We start from the raw sequence: 17,088 nt of genomic DNA, 5'->3' as shown, positions 1-17,088 counted from the left end.
AGTGTTACAGATGGATTAAATGCTAAATAGCAGACAAAACAGGGCCAAATATCCACCTTTATTCAGTTTATTGAGGTAAACTGTTTGAGATCTACCCCAAAAAGTCCCAATTGGCCCACTCCTGTATGGAAACAAACACTTCCTTTCCTCACCCAGGTGATGCGCTCCTACTTCAAACGTGCCGACCCGTTCTTCGACGAGCAGGAGAACCACAGTCTGATCGGCGTGGCCAACGTTTTCCTGGCCTGCCTGTTCTACGACGTCAAGCTGCAGTATGCCGTGCCCATTATCAACCAGAAGGGAGAGGTAGGAGGAGCCCACAGGGACTGGTTGTCCTTTTAAATTTGAATGATAGCCAATAAATTTAACTAGTTCTGTAATTTATAGCTCGAATACATCTGTTGTTTTGATGCATGTAGAACTGCTGCTTACAGTTTCTTGTCACTGACTAATTAATGAATCCATTTAAGTATGCAAAAGGTTAAAAATAATGACGTAAAGAGACCAACGTGTTTTAAAGTCACCTACAAAGTGGAGAAAAGCAGGAAAGCTGAAAGCAGGAAATGCTTGGTTTATTTTGACATGATAAATCTCTAAAGATATCATTTGATTAATTAAATCATCCTATAAGGCATACAGGGCTGTTATGTCATGATCCTAACTTTATCGTAAATCTCTTCATCTGTTTCACTTGATTGAGCTTCGTGGTAAAATAGTGACCCCCTATATAAGATGAATTTGCCACTGAGGCTTATTATCATATATTATATCAAACCAATTAACCATCAATTAAGCTAACCTGCATGTTTTTGGTTTGTGGGAGGAATCTGGAAAGAACTCAGGTTAGGTTAATTGGTGGTTAATTGGTTTGATATAATGCATGATAATAAGCCTCAGTGGCAAATTCAGCTTATGTAGGGGGTCACTATTTTACCATGAAACTCAGTTAATCACTATCTCATTGGTTGTGTGTGTGTGTGTGTTAGGTGGCTGGTCGGCTGCATGTGGAGCTGTGGCGAGGAACAGAAGGCTCTGAGGACAACAATTCGGGACTGTTTGACGCTTTTCAGAGCAACACAGACGGAGATCCACAGGAGCGCAAACTGGACTTTGTGGTGAGAACATGAAAATCTACTTTTTGCTTATTTTTCATAAGATTTTTTGTTATAAATTAGACAAATCTAGGAAGATATTTAAAAAAAAAAAACAAACATCTGAAAATCTCAAAACCCACTCTCTCTAATATATAAGCCAGGATGCTTCATGCAGGAGCTGTTCAGTATCAGTGAGTGTAACTTCAGATGAAAGTATCGCCAGTGAGAAAGTAGTTCCAGATTAATAACGGATCTGGCAGCCGTTCCAACTCACCGTAGTGTGAAATGTGACAAGTTTAATTAACTCTGGGTGAGGTTTATATTTCAGTTGTCTGTTGCTTCTGATGTCTTGTGATGATAAACTCTTGTCTTTAGAAGAGAGACAAACTAAAATCAAGCTTTTACAGACCTTCTAAAACGATCTCACCATGTTTCAGAAACAATACACCAGCAGAAACCACAATGGAAAAATAAAAGTTGTTTATTTCTATATTTTTAACCACGTTTCCTTTTCTTCTCTTCCTCCAGGTAAAAATCCTCCAGGCCACCGGTCTCCCCCGCCACCTCTCTAACTTTGTCTTCTGCCAGTATCACTTTTGGGGGCAAGAGGAGCCCATCTTCATCGCCCCGGAGATGGCGTCGTCCAACTCTTCATCCGCCTCCAAAGACCCTCAGTGCACTGTGGTCTTTGACAGCGCCAAGGTAACACTATCTATGGAAGTTCAACAAGGAAATTGGCAATTCTATTATTCTATTCTATTGATTTTTTGTTTCCTATTATAAGCCCAATCTTTCCTGTCACCATTTGAAGAATAAACTCGAGTTCTTTCATTATCAAACTCTCAATCTTGCTCTCATATCCTCTTCAGGAGTTGTCGTTGTCAGTGTCGGAGGACTTTGTGGAGTTTGTCTCTGAAGGGGCGGTGGCCATTGAAGTGTACGGCCACAAACAGGCCAACCATCGCAGGAACCTGGCACTGTGGGACCTCGGAGTGATTCAGGCAAAGACCCGATCCCTCAGAGAGAGGTCCAGTGACACAAACACACAGATCTTTAAGATGAATTCAGGAGAAATCAGGAGAAACATTTATAAAACAAGGACTTTCAAACGGCATTGATGTGAAACTAATATTGAAACCATTTAAAGTAACTTGCAGTTTACACAAAGATAGACATCCAAGAAGCTGGATTCGCTTATTGCTGTTGCTCCATGCTTTTTACTGTTCAGTCTAAGAAAGTAGCATTTTCTAAAAAGTAATCCTAGTTTACTCTTTTCACAGTTAGTGTAAAGAAAAACAAGTATAATAATGTAGATTTCTTATTCAAAGAACTAGATTTTTCCTGCATGCTTTGTTTACTTCTCATTTCACCTCTTTTTAAAACCTCTTTTTTTTTTGTCTCGCCCTCCGCAGGTGGAGCGAGGTGACCCGCCGGCTGGAGTTGTGGGTGCAGCTGATGGAGCTGAACGAGGCGGGGGAGTTCACAGCTGTGGAGGTGCTTCCTGCCAAGGACGTACGCACTGGAGGAATCTTTCAGCTCAGACAGGTATCATGAATCTGTGTGTGTGTAAAAGATGTTTTCATATTGATCAGATTTTAGGTTGCTTTCTATTATTATATGTAGTTTGCAGCTTAAATTTCTGTCTGCTCTTTATGAAGGTGTGAGTCATTATTAACCTTCTTGTTTCTTTTCCTTTACTGTTTTTACATGTGACTTCATGACTAGGCCGCCATGACCATATCGATTAGGAATGCATGTCATTATCATCTCCTCTAGCCAAAACAATTCTCTCACATGAATTCGTACCACCAGGGTCAGTCCCGTCGGGTCCAGGTGGAGGTGCGTTCGGTGGCAGACTCAGGCACCATGCCACTAATCACTGCCTCCATCCTCTCTGTGTCCATCGGAGACGTCAAGGTTCAGCAGGCGCGCCTCTCCAAAGGAAGCGAATCACAATGGGTGAGGAGAGAAACAGATTGTTTATATTAGTTGAAAGTATTGGACAAAGGGTTTTGTGAAAGCTAAATTACCACGATCTTTGATTTACATGCCAAGCTATTTTGTGTTTGTACGTATCTTAAGCCTAACACTTCTCTAACACCTCTTTCTACATTAAAAAGCACAGTTTGTTTGTTTTTGACTGTCAGAAATGGACAAAAATAATAGTTATCTCATTTTAAATTTCAGGGTGCAGATGAAGACATGGACAGCTACCAAGTAAGTACATTATAAGTGGTTAAATATATCGTTATTCATTACAGTTTTCATGTTACAGAAAGAACGAAGTAGTACGTGACTAAAGTTAACATAAGTGTTTCTCTTATGTAAACTGCAATATCAGAAAGCCTGATGTTTGTGTGTGTATCTCTGCTTGTGTGTGTGTGTGTGTGTGTGTAGGAGGTAGACTTGGAGAGGATGCGGGAACAGTGGCTGGTCATACTCACTCAGAGACAGGAGTATCTGGACCAGCAGCTACAGAAGATAGTATCCAAACCAGGTATTACACACAGCCTGACAATCACCACAAAACTATGGAAACATAAACACAGATACCCCAAAATATTTCTACACTTTTTATGGCAACATATCATTTCCTCCTCCTGCTGCTCAGCATAATTCATTTTTGAAACTCCAACTGGGACTTAATTTCCCTCCTCTCATATTTTTCCGTTTCTTTCTCCATTTGTTATAACCAATTATGCACAGTTGAAGTTGGAAGTGATATAAAGACACGATGGAGCAAATGTAGTTTAAAATTGTTGCCTGACATCAATCTGCTACAACATTACAACCATGTGAATGAGAAGGAAGCATCAGACCTCCTAAAATATGTCTAGAAAATATTATTTCCCAGAAATTAAGGTGACATCTTCAAATTGCTTGTTTTTTCACACTTTCAGTCCAAAGAAGAGAATCAGGAACCGAAGATTTGGCAATTTTGTTTGACTTGAATAAGCAGAAATGGATGATTTACAGTGTTTTAAAAAATGATTGTAAATGTGTCACAATGGGACCCGGATAGTTTCACACATTCCTGTTTGTGTTTGGCCACCTGCAGATAAATCAGAGGACGATGTTGAGAGGGAGTCTCAGCTGCTGGAGTGTCGACTGACCCTCACCGAAGAGCGCAACGCTGTCCTGGTGCCGTCAGCTGGCAGTGGCATCCCTGGAGCACCAGTAGAGAGGTGTGTGTGTGTGTGTGTGTGTGTGTGTGTGTGTGTGTGTGTGTGTGTGTGTCTATTGTGTCTATGTTAAGAGACAAAACAGATGGGTTACCTTCAAATAAGATGACATTTATAACTGTGGGTTGTCTTGCAGCTAAATGAAAAATTGTTATGAACTGGAAGAGCTCCCATCTGTTTCAGTTTGAGTAGTTGGCTGGAAGAGTTAATTGATCTAATTGGGATGGAAAGTGCAGCTGCTACACTAACACATTGATCCGGACTTGGAGGGTCTGTGGGAAACAATAAGGTCACACTTGAACTCCTCACCAGATTATGTGTAATTGCATTCTTTTCTAAGGAGGGGAGATATGCATTGATATATCATATGTATTGATGCCTACCCCCTTCCCCATGTTTGCTTGGTTTTTATTATTGTGCACATATGTTGTTCCAGGCTTTATTTTTATGTATTTATTGTATTTCCTTTCTTTAAAAAAAAAAAAAAATGTAATTAGTGCACCAAAAAAAAACAGAATACAAAAAAGTAATATATGCAGAATTATTTTGAGATGAAGAAAAGAAAACAACTAACAAAAGAGAAATGTGCAGAAGGAGCCAATAAAACTCATAAGGGCTCATCGGGTGGCCCTCCTATGGTGAGACATACAACACTGAGATTCTCTGTAAAATATCCCAACATTATAACTTACTTTCCCGCCAAGATTGTTTTACCTTTTTAAAACCTTTTGTGTTAGGATGAGTGAAGGCAGCTCTCATTCTCTCTGTATCATGGACCAGGTGTTTAGTCAGTGTGATGACGGTGCTGTTTCTCCGCAGGGTTCCTGTCCCTGGAATGGAAACACACATTCCTGTCCTATTCCTGGATCTCAGTGGTATGTTGTTGTTTTTGTGTTTGTAATTTGGCAAAAACACTCTCCTCCTCTCTTAATAACAGTTGAATTCACTCTCTCTCTCTCTCTTTCTGTCTGTTTTTTTTTTTTTTTTTATCTCTCCAGCTGACGATTTTCAGGCCAGCCTTTCAGCCCCACTGGCCGGGGGGCTGGATGCATTTCTTGAAGGCGAGGATGAAGATGAATACTTTGATCTTCAAATGGTCAAACACTACGATCCAGAGGTAAGATGACATGCATCAAGATCATAATATTCCCTCTCAAAAACCCAAATGTAATACCTGGAATTTGCTTATTTCAGGTTGAATAAATACGGAGGTTGTGAATTATCTCTTATCCTTTTAATTTCCCCTGCTTTTTAATGTGGTTCAGGTGAAGGTGGAGGCGTCCTGGGACTCAACAGTCCACGAGTGCACCCAGCTGAGTCGTGTGTCGCCGGCTGACCAGAGGGTCTACCTGTCGGTCCGCGCAGTGGTAGAGCTGACCCACCCGGCCCACATGCAGCTGGTCCTCAGGAAACGCATCTGTGTTAATGTCACTGGAAGACAGGTGGGTGGTCCATGAGGTGTGGTGGGTGGAAGTGTGCAAAGAGGTTGTTACATATAGAGTTTAGCTTATTTAAGACGATGTGGTTGTGTGTGTTTATGTGGCAGGGTTTTGCCCAGAGTCTGCTGAAGAGGATGTCCCAGCGCAGCACCATCCCCGGCTGCGGAGTCACCTTTGAAATCGTCTCTAACATACCAGGCGTAAGTCATTTATTAGAAAGAAAAATAACAAATCCACAAATCATAGTACAAGATAAGTCAGTGGATGCTGGTTTTTCCAGTTAATTAAAATCTGGACAAAACCAAAGAATAGCAGAATAGTTTAGAGGTTATTAGCATAAATGAATCAAGAGCTGGCATTAAGCATATGTACATGTCTGCATTCCTGCTCCCACAGGACATCCACGGTCCAGAGGACAGAGAGATGCTGGCCCGGCTGGCCGCCAGCACCGAGGACGACCAGTCAGCTGACAGTGAGGCAGCCATAGAGAAATACCTACGCAGCGTCCTGGCTGTGGAGAACGTCCTCACTCTGGACCGACTCAGACAGGTGAGGAAACATAACATGCCCACAACATGAACACAAAGGATGTGAATCTTTTCTTTCTCAGCTTGAAACAGCAAATCATTTAATATTCAGCATCATACTCCTCACTCACCAAGCCTGAATAATGGAAATGTCTCACCTGTCATTTTACTGTGTGACATTTGATTGATATTTCTCTGAAGCATGACACATTCAATCCTAATTGTCCATTTCACTCGTTTTTTTTGCAATTTAGAAAATGTCATCCAAAGCCAGAATGGAAATAATTTCTTTTCTGTCTCGGTTCGCTGAAAAAAAAAAACCCTTCCAAAACAAACAGACCTGAATAATTCACATAATACCAATTGACTAAGTGACAGTGTCTATACATCACACAATTAAAAATGATAACTGTGTGTGTGTGTGTGTGTGTGTGTGTGTGTGTAGGAGGTGGCTGTGAGGGAACAGCTGGCAGTCAGAGGGAAAGCTAACAGACGCTGCATCAGCTCTCCAAACATCAACCGGGTAAGAGAGGACAAGTTTGAACTCTACTGTGCTAAACATGAAATGGATAGTTCATATAAATTTAAAGGCGATTATGAGCTAATCACTAATGCTACCTAAAAGTAGAGTAACTTACCTGTGGCTCATTCGGATTCTGGGGTTCAGGTTTTGTTTCTTAACATGGTTTCTGGTTCCCGAGCTATTAACCTGTCTGACTTCTACTAACCAGTCTCACTAACATCCTGCCTCCATGCTGCCTCTTAACTCTCTAACCAGCTGTCAGCCAGCAGTCTGGATCTCTACTCCTCCAATCATAAGCTCAATGACTTCAAGGTGAGAAAACATACATTGTGTCTACTAATCTTCTCATTGGTATTTATTCCTTTATTTTGTCTTATAGTTTCACACTCTGGAATTTATTGTTCCTGTCATTTCCTGTTTCTTTCATTTGGGAGATTGTCGGCTTCAGAAAAAGGAGACTGTTTGGCATTAATATAGATTGTCTTTGATTTCATTTTCACTTACTATACCTTAAAGCAAGATTCAATCTGTTGAGGTGATACATTTTGAAGCTGCAGTAAAAAAAAAAAACCTTATTCCAGCAGCACATAAATATTAATTTCAATTCTGTATTGTTTCAAAAACAGTAAAAAAAAAAAAAAAAAGTAGTTCCCAACCTGGGTTGGAGGGTCATGAGATTTGTTGCAATATATGAAATAATGTCCATCCTACAATAGCTCCTCTGTTAGGATGCAGTGAGGAACAGTGGTGCTTTCAGCTAAATACTAACTTGCTGATGATAAGCAGGTACATTTGCATTGATCACCAGCTTAGGTTTGCCTCTTACATGCTAACATTTTGCTAATTAACAGTAAATAAAAGTACAGCTGATGCTGTACGGGAATGTCATTAGTTGACCCAGAATTTGGTCATAAATTACTATTAATACTACAACTGCTACCTACTACTACTACTACTATTACTGCTACTGCTACTACTACTGTTGCTACAACTACAATTAATTCTACTACTACCTACTATTATTATTACAACTACTAATAATAACAGTAATAATAATACACTTTATTTGTATAGCACTTTTCATACATAAGAAATGCAGCTCAAAGTGCTTTACAACAGAAATTACATGCACTGAGTGCTTCCCATGAAAGAGACATAAAAATCACGTTAAAAATTTTTAATGTAACAACAAATCTAAGATGAAAAAACAATAATAATGATAATGATATAATAAAATCAAATAAATTAAAAATAGACATTTTTTTGACCATATGATGGAGCTAGATGAAAAGTTAAAGGATCACCACAGTTATTACAAATCATCCTGCAGGGGGCATTAATGTGTGTGTCACATTGTAGAGATATTCAATAAAAGCCAGAAATGTCAACCTCATGGTGGCACTCGAGGAAAAGTTACAGCTTAGCCAAAGTTATTAGGATTCATCTTTTGGGGACCATGAATGTCTGCTCCATCCTGTAGCTAAAAATTTATTTCAGTTTGGACTAAGTGGAGGGCGGATTGACACAGCCACAATTAGAGCCACATCGCTAGCACCACTAAAGATCTACTATACAGTCTTTTTCATGCTGAAATAAAGTTTCACCTTTTCAGGCCCCCAAAGACATAATAAACAGTCTTAGAAAGAACATTGGTTTGAACTGCTCATAGCCATATAAATATATCTATATATATATATTTTTAATTGATTTAAAGTTATTTTGTGTCACAATAGCCAGACGCTCAAGGATGATTGCTAAAATAAAAGATAACAGACATCCTTGTGTTGGGCCTGTACAGTGTAATTGAAATGGGAAAGATAACTGAAACAGATAACTGTGTATGATATTCAAAAGCCTTATCAATCAAAAACTGTGTGTAGGAAATCTGTTAGAGGCCGCTAAATGTCACAGATGACTGAAATCTTCCATTAAGCCACGTGTGTGTGTCATCCTTAGTGTATATTTTCATTGTGTGTGTGCAGGGCTGGGATAGCCACCAGGATCTGTCTGTGGCGCCTCCTCCATCCAGACGTACACTGCCCAGCTCCATCTCCCAGAACCTGAGCCCTGAGACAGGTACCACTCATCAAACTCACTTTATTTAGCATTCACACAATTGTTCTTCAAAGCTTAATTTATTCTTCCGTATGTCCGTACGCCTGGATACTTTTAGCTACAAACATCATTAAAATATCAAATAATTAGGGACATTCATGCTCTAACTTTTCTTCCTTTCTTCTTTCTAGCGTATTCCAGTGATTTTATATATTTTTTTGAAATATTACAACTTATAATGGAAAGTCTATGAGAGGAATGTTTGAAAGCTGATATCGCAAAAGATAAAAGTGCTTAAATCATCATACTTTATTGACAGGTGTCACATGTGTAAATGCTTTGACATATGAAAACATGGGACCAATAGTGCCACCATGTGGTCAGTTATTACATGTTTTAACTTTTTTGGCAATATAACATATTTGCAGTGTGTGCCTGGAAAAATGTTCTGCCATTTAGAATTTTTTTCGTAAACACAATTTTTGCTTCTGTTGGCACATATTTCATCCAATCTTCACCAAACATAGTACACACTATATTTAGATGACCTCAAATAAAATGAATGAGTTCATTTTTTGGGTGTCACTTAGCGTTGGTCTGTAATTGGTTACCAAACTTTTGAAGGCGTGGCCTGATGCACTCAACAGGCCACAACCTAATTTGTGAATGTTGTACATACAGCTGAACTGCACAAGTGTGAAACATTTGATACAGTTCTACTCACAGGGGGCGCTACTTTAATAATATAACATGATATATCTACAATTCTTCAATAATATGAAACTTGGGACTCAAGTTCTCCATGAGAATATGTACAACATATTGAATCATGGCACCAATAGCCCCACCTTGTGGCCATGAGTGAAACACTGCTATACTACTTATCAACTGTCCTGTCTCTTAAATGTAATTTTCAATGGTAACCAAATTCAGCAGAATTGTACAGATGGGGATGCTGAACAAGCATTTGATATAATTTGACCTGTTGGTGCGTTACACCTTTTTTTTTTTTTTTTAATGCTGCAGATTTCTGCATTTTCGGCAATGCTTTGTGATTTATTTCAATTGTCAGCATTCACGCATTTTCTGCAGGAAATGCATTTTCTAGTCTTCTATTGGGCACTTTCTCTGGCTTTGAATTATCTTTTCCTGTTTGCTGCCTTTGATGTCAGCAGGTCTATTTTTGATGCTTTAGCCGGAGGCTAACTATATCTCTCTGTTAGCTCTGAGTCTTAATTTGGCACTTGTTTTCCTCTTTGCTAACACTTCTCTCAATTTCCTCCTTCCCTGCTGCAAAAAACTATATCTGTCATGCTTTCCTATTTCTATCTGCCACTTCTCTCCTCCATCTCTGCTTCTGCAACATCCTCCTCTTGTTCTCCTCTTTTCCCCCCCATCCTCCCCATCAGTGCATTCAGGCTTTGCTGCGTCTTATCTCTTTTCAGTGAAGGCCATGCCCAAGCTGCTGAAGTCGCTGCTTCCTGGTGGGAAGGAAGATATTAGAGACCAGACAGCTGTCCATCAGCAGGTACATTCAGTCAATCAGCACACAGTGCTCTGGAGTTAAGCTTTTATTCTGCTCGCTGTCTTATCAGGGATTTTAAGTTTATATGCAACACTGCAGCCGGAATGTAAATATCCTCTTTTGTCATCAGCAGCTATTTCTGTTTCTCTTGTTGCCACGGAAACAGAGCTTATATAGATCTGAAAACAAATAATAAATAAAATGTATTAATTCCCAAAGTGCCCAAGATGTGTGGCACAGAAACTTTGTAATAAACAATCTCAGTGATACACCATTAAAAACATACAACATAAAGAAAATAGAGTTGAGATGAAAAAAAGCCTTCCTGAATAGAGCAAGGCTTTTTAGGTGTTTTTTAAGAGAGTCTAGGCCAGGTCTGTGCTGCCCTCAGATGGTCAGGAAGGCTTTTCCACAAGTGTGGTGTAGAGCAGCAGAGGGTTTGACCTCCCCATTAGGCAGAGCTTTGTACTGGGGGCCTGGAGGAGCAAGCTGCTGGCAGATCTGATGTTGCTGATGGAGGTTTATGGTGTGATCAGTACCTGTAGGAAGGGATATCTGTTGAGGGATTTTTATCTGAGTATAAAGAACTTTGTAGTCAAACCTGAAGGAGACAGGGAGCCAGAGTTGGCGTTATGTGTTTTCTCATTCTCATCAGGGTCCTGGCAGTTGCTCTGAATCTTCATCCTAACCTGCTTTTACTAGGTTACTAGGTTCTAGTGAACCTACTTGTCATTTGGAGTACTGCCTCACCTGTGAAAACATCTATAAAATAGTGTTCATCAAAATGAAATGTTAGAAACGGTGGTTTTGGAGTTTGAGAGACATGGCTGTAATGTCCAGTGCTTCATTCAGGTCATGGTATTCACAGGATGGACGTTAGATGTTATTACACTGTAGAAATAACATTCAGTTCATTTGCGCTGCCTCACTTGGTCGCTTATACACGAAGAATTTTGAATCTAGACAAATCATTACACATCAAATATGAAACTTTTTTTGCGTTGACAATATAACACCAGATCCATCACATTGGGCTTCGTTACTCTGACAGTCTTTGACTGATAAGAGTCTCTCGTACTTCTTTGTATTTATTTAATGCCAAGTCAGATATATCGGAGCTTTCAGAAAACTCAGAGCTTTTATTGTTCACATTAACATCTAAGTCATTATTATATGTCAGAATCTATTCCAATTACAGTAATTTGACATTGACAAATTTCCCTTTCGACATGAACGCAGCATAATGACCATATTGGGTTGCATTATAAGGACTAAAAGTCACGATGTCTCTCGGCCTCTGCTGCATCGATTCTGATCATTCTTTGCTTTTAGATCTGATAAGTCTCCAGTTGTAGTTTATCAATGTGCAAATCTTAATAGTTGGAGTGTCTCTTTAAGGCCTAATTTGGGTCAAGCTGTGAAAATTCAACTTTCAAAGCACCTTTGCAATTTATCACCAAAAAAAATGATATCACATTCAGGTTATTGGTAATAAAGAAACTATACAGTCACCACAGTAATGAATAAATAACACTTATATTAAACAGAATTTAGATGCAGCAGTAATGATCTTAATATAAAATGACTCCAGGATCAGTAGCCATGTTTCTCCAAACTTCTCTGTGTTATACTGACATTTAAATTTGTAAAATCAAAACAACGATACTTGAATAACTGGGTCAAGAATGAAAATGATCAACACTTACAGTACAAACATAGGTGGTGTCCCCTAAGTGATTGACGTGCTGTATGATGTTTGTGATGAGAGCGGAGCGTCTACAAACAGCCCCCACTGAGACAGGAGCACACTGTGAGTAGAGCAGGGTTAATTAGGAGCAGGTGAACCTCATCGCTCTCCCTCCCTGCTCTTTTCCCACCTCCTCATCCACTGATCTCCAATCACGCGCCATCGAGACGTAGGAGTCCACAGCTCTTCACTCCCGCTAAACGCCACGGCGTCTGATTTGACTGATTGGCACCTTGAGCCGCAGAGGGAAGCTAATCAGGGAAATCATGTGCCGTGGTGTTTCGGTTGGAATAGAAATCTGTCGTGGCGTTGTTGCTGCATTGTTTTAGGCCATCGTCCTAATGAGCGATTCACTCAACCCACGCCTGCCACAGATGTTGACAAAAGGTCAACACAAAAAGAAAAGCCTTGAGTATTGCAAATATTAGCAGGCTGTTGGGGATCACGTGAATTAAATGAGGGACTGATCGTAGGCGTGATCTCAACACCGGCTTCCTAACAATAAAGCAGCTCAGTGGACTTCACAGATCCCTCTTAAAAAGTCCTGAACTTGTCTGGTTTCATCTGTGAACTGCAGGTTACAGTAAATATTCAGGACTGTATTAAGGCTGCTCTCTATTAACTGCTGCTACTTAGAAACACAATGACTACAGAAGTGGAGACTCAAGCCTGACTTCACTGTGAATTTAATGATCGTGCTTTCAAAAACATTGAAGTTGTGACCTCTTGAATCTCTGAAATATACCTAAACTTCAATTATAGTTTCTATTCAGAGATAAGGCTGGTGTTATATTTCAAATTAAAGACCAAAACCAAACAATTTTTAAGTGTCTTTCAGCACTTTCCAACTTACCTATGCTGTTTGTGGTGCTCACCCCCAATCCCATTGATTCCAACTGAGGACAATGTAAAAACAGGCCACAAATATTAGGTTTAACTTTTCAACCCTTAACCAGGCAACTTTTACCAGGAGATACATACATATATACATTCCTTATACTTAATAGGGGCAACGTATCCTAGTGGAGATACAACTCATAATATACAAAATATTTTAATAAAAATTATTTGTGGAAATGTTTACTTAGGTGCAAATGAGATGCCTAGTAACATATAAAGTAAATAAAAAGAATAATTAACATCTCATTTTCTACTCCTGCCTGTTTAAGGGTTAAAAAGGCTCTGCAGTCTCCTAAAGAGATTTTAGCATGTGTTGCTCAAATAGGGGTAAATACTGCATTTTTGATGCTCTACTGAATATTTACAGTGTATTTACAGCACCAGGTCAGTGTAATTGTCGATAAATGGAGCCTGTATGGTTAATGAAGGAAAACATCATCCAGTGCAACAGTGTGGACAACAATGGAGCCATGGCACAGAGGAATAAGATACATCAGGCTTTGGATACTTGTTAGTGGGTTAAATCTATTGTTGGTTTTGAGCTACACCAAAGCTTTGAAAGACCAACTTGATTTAAAGACCTACTTTTTCAAGACTAACAACCCCAAAAAATATCATCTTTTTCCAATATAAAAACAAATCTACACCTGATTTGGAACAGGCAGCCGTCTTTGTGCAGCTTACATGTTGTGTCGACTTACAGGTGTGCTGTCCTGAGCCACAGATGGACAGGATACATGTGTTTGACATGCTCTCTGTCTGTAGATCTCCTGCTGTCCATGTAGGTTGTGATGCCCGCTCATAGCAAAAGTACAACACGACCCGAATCAATCCAAGAATTAAGTGTTGGATCCCTCAGTACGTGATGTCTGGGACACATGAAAGTCGAACAATCATCCTGATTTATTAAATATCTTAAAATCTCTCAAGATATAAAATTATGGGGTTTCTTTCTATTGCCCTTTTCAAAAAGTGAAAAAAAAACATGCAATATTTAATCAGCTGAAAATTATATTAATGGTTGAAAAGGTAACCAGAATACTGAATAAGGTTGAATGATTATGGGTTGCTATTATAATTATGGGTGCAATTATCCTGATTGCTTTACCAGTTTATCATGATTGTCTGTCTGTGTGATCTGATGAACAAATATTTTTATTGCACTTTTCTGCTTCTCATAAACATCTTGACTGCTAATCATTACAATAAATGATATTTTTCTCCTTTGTAAAGTATTAATAAAATCAACTCATTGTATGCAATTATAAAAAAAACTATCTTTGCAGTCAAAACATACACACATGGCCAAATGCCCTATTTAGGTATCCTAGTTTAGTATTCTGTGAGGCTGTGTGACATTCAGCCTAAAGTATCTGTCTTTTAGAGTCGTCGATTAACTTTCTCCCCACAAACTCTGTTTCTCTTACTGTCACACCAAAGCCCGAGCTTTCTAATTCCTTCACAGCAGCTAATCACCACTTCACACATGCTTTATAATGAACAGGTTTGGAAATCCACAGGCTTGCATTAATATCCAATCTCTTGGTTGAACTTGAATGAAACGACACCGACTCGCTCACGATTCCATCTTGAAATCTGCCCGACAACAGATCTCTAACCAACTTAAATGCCCCTCTTGTTGCAGAGTTTGCCTCGTATCATGGTGCAGTCAGCCAGTGTTGAAGAGGGCATGAGCAAACAACAGCAGCCTGTAAGTTCTCCAAAGTGTACTCAGTGCCACAGATGATGTTATCCTGTCTAAATCAGCCATTTTTGAGGTGTCTTCAGTATATTTATCTGACACTGTTGCTCTGAAATGAAAAATCAGCACATAATTTGTCTTTTTTGGAAAAGGCTTATTTTCCCTGTCAGGAGCTATTGCACTCAAAATGATTATAGCTTTACTTTGTAAACCTCTGCATGATGCAGATGTGGCAATTTATTCTGCATGAAGCCAGTAAATATCTTTAATTAGAAGGACAGATTTGTGTAGCATTATGTTGCCTTTACAGGTTGTAAATCTCTTTAAAGCTGCTCTAATTTATATTTTTATATTAACAATTAATCAGAAGACATTATGTAATGTGAAAGATATGACCTCAAGGGGTTTAACCTGAGAAGAATTATCTCTACTGTGCAGTTCCCCTCAGCTCTGTGGAACTTTTAAGCATCGTTCTGCTCATTGTTTTGATAATATGGCTCATTATTTTACGGTGTTGGTTCTCATCAGTGTTTTTAGCCACAGAACGCAGCTGTTTTCAACAAATAACTCACTGTACACCACAGACAGACAAGACAAGATAGCAACTAGCTGGTGAAGTACCTCAGAAGTACCTCAGCTGAAGACTATAAGAAGAGTAAATATTGGACTAAAATGTTGGACTCCAAATGAATGCTAATGGTGCTTCCCATCTGCTGCATGTGTAAATAGGCAAATGATTGCCAACAATTTCACCGGATCGACTTCATTAAACTTTTCTTACAGCGCTGTGATTTACTGAGATTTATGTGTTTTTCATCCAACTGAGAACAATCTGAGTTAGAGGCAACATGGACTTAAGCCTTTTGCTGTATTATGAGTTTGTTGCCATGGTTTCCCCACAGGTTCCTATTGAGGAAATCATCCCTCCCAACATCCTAACAGAGAGCCCCAGATCCGTCGTCATTCCCCCGCCAATTATCCCAGAGACCGAAGACTCTACCCCCAGCCCGGTGAGCGAAGCATCCAGCGGATACATGTCTACCAGTATATCTACGACGACGCTGTCAGATGTCTACACGCTGAGCTGGGACCTGCCTGCATCATCCGGCTGCAGAGTTGACAGCTTTGAGTCTGTGCCAAACGAAGAGGAAGAGGAAAATAAAAAGACGCAAGAGTTCTCACCTCTGCCTGTTACCTCACACTCCCACGCTGGCCTTGAATCTCCTTTTGCAGACCAATCAGAACCTCTGGAGTCATCGCAGGTTTTGAACAGTGAGGCAGATGCAGAAGTAAATGACTTACCACAGTCCAAACCAAACGATACTCCATCTGATTCTAATCAGATTCCACAAGAAACAAATCAGTCTGCGTCGGTCCAGTTGAAGGAGCTAGAAGAGCCTGATCCAGTTGCAGAATCAGACTTACCCGACCAGCCCGGACAAAAGCAAGACACAACGACTGACCATGTTAAATCAGAGCAATTAGACATTTCAGAGCCACTCAAAGATCTATCGTTGGTACAAGAGAATGAAACCAAACAGACAGAATTACTGCAAACTGACAACTCAAAACCAGAAACCGCTATGATAGAAGATTTTAAGCTGGATGCCACAGACGAGATAGAATCTGAACTACCAATCAACAATGAAACACAACCATCCACACAAGAAGAAGGTCAAAGTCAGTTGGAAACCATTGTCCCACAGCCACAACCGCCCCAACAAGACCAAACTACTTTGGACAGTGCTGAAGATACTGCTGAAAACCAGATCCCAGTTCTGTCTGAAGTCTCTACAACTGCTCCTGTGCCATCTGGAGATTCAGTTCTTCAAGCTCCATCCAAGGAACAATCCCCTTCTGAGGCCTCAGACCGAGATGGTGCCTCTACCCCGACTTCATCTTCAGCCACAGATGAAGTCCAACAGGAAGCAACTGTTGGCGCTTCTACCAAAGATGCTGCAGCTCCAGCTTCTTCTCCGTCTAACGCTCAGCCTTCCAAACCTGCTCCATCAGCGGTCAACCCTTTCAAGATCCAGAAAGTAAAGTCATCTGACCTTAAGTCCTTTCAACGTATCCTAGGCGAGGAGGAGGAGATTGCTGGGCAGGTGGGGTGGGCCAGCAGCGTTGGGGCAGGACTCAACCTCTCTGTGCCAATGGAAAGCCTGGAAATCATCTCAGACTCTGAAGGAGATGCAGCTGCTACGACCGTTCTTCCTGACTGGTTGAAAGAAGGGGAGTTTGTGACTGTTGGGACCAATAAAAGCGGCATCGTCCGTTACGTGGGACCCACAGATTTTGCAGAGGGTATCTGGGTGGGAGTGGAACTGGAGGTACCAGCAGGTGAGTAGAATAGACCTAGAACTTCTGCATTTCAGCTGATATTACCTGGTTCTT

General features: G+C 40.1%; 1 protein-coding gene across 4 annotated transcripts in view; it reads left to right on the top strand.

Annotated features, from left to right (window-relative positions):
* LOC133997951 (kinesin-like protein KIF13B) overlaps positions 1 to 17,088 on the top strand; it is a 39,461-nt gene that overhangs the window by 20,960 nt on the left and 1,413 nt on the right. For 2 of the 4 annotated variants that reach the window (XM_062437685.1, XM_062437684.1), the window contains exons 22-41: positions 157 to 306; positions 987 to 1,115; positions 1,623 to 1,796; positions 1,964 to 2,121; positions 2,507 to 2,639; positions 2,907 to 3,053; positions 3,282 to 3,311; positions 3,492 to 3,591; positions 4,153 to 4,279; positions 5,096 to 5,151; positions 5,275 to 5,393; positions 5,542 to 5,718; positions 5,823 to 5,915; positions 6,112 to 6,264; positions 6,688 to 6,765; positions 7,021 to 7,077; positions 8,748 to 8,841; positions 10,266 to 10,348; positions 14,638 to 14,703; positions 15,597 to 17,034. In XM_062437685.1, coding sequence (XP_062293669.1) covers positions 157 to 306; positions 987 to 1,115; positions 1,623 to 1,796; positions 1,964 to 2,121; positions 2,507 to 2,639; positions 2,907 to 3,053; positions 3,282 to 3,311; positions 3,492 to 3,591; positions 4,153 to 4,279; positions 5,096 to 5,151; positions 5,275 to 5,393; positions 5,542 to 5,718; positions 5,823 to 5,915; positions 6,112 to 6,264; positions 6,688 to 6,765; positions 7,021 to 7,077; positions 8,748 to 8,841; positions 10,266 to 10,348; positions 14,638 to 14,703; positions 15,597 to 17,034 — 3,562 coding nt within the window. The remainder of the gene's footprint in view (positions 1 to 156; positions 307 to 986; positions 1,116 to 1,622; positions 1,797 to 1,963; positions 2,122 to 2,506; positions 2,640 to 2,906; positions 3,054 to 3,281; positions 3,312 to 3,491; positions 3,592 to 4,152; positions 4,280 to 5,095; positions 5,152 to 5,274; positions 5,394 to 5,541; positions 5,719 to 5,822; positions 5,916 to 6,111; positions 6,265 to 6,687; positions 6,766 to 7,020; positions 7,078 to 8,747; positions 8,842 to 10,265; positions 10,349 to 14,637; positions 14,704 to 15,596; positions 17,035 to 17,088) is intronic. The other 2 variants (XM_062437688.1, XM_062437687.1) reach the window with 2 other exon arrangements.

This window comes from Scomber scombrus, chromosome 17, assembly GCF_963691925.1.
Source record: "Scomber scombrus chromosome 17, fScoSco1.1, whole genome shotgun sequence".
In the NCBI taxonomy this organism is placed as follows: domain Eukaryota; kingdom Metazoa; phylum Chordata; class Actinopteri; order Scombriformes; family Scombridae; genus Scomber; species Scomber scombrus.
Note: the sequence above shows the minus strand (reverse complement) of the source record. Positions and strands in the feature narration are given on the sequence as shown.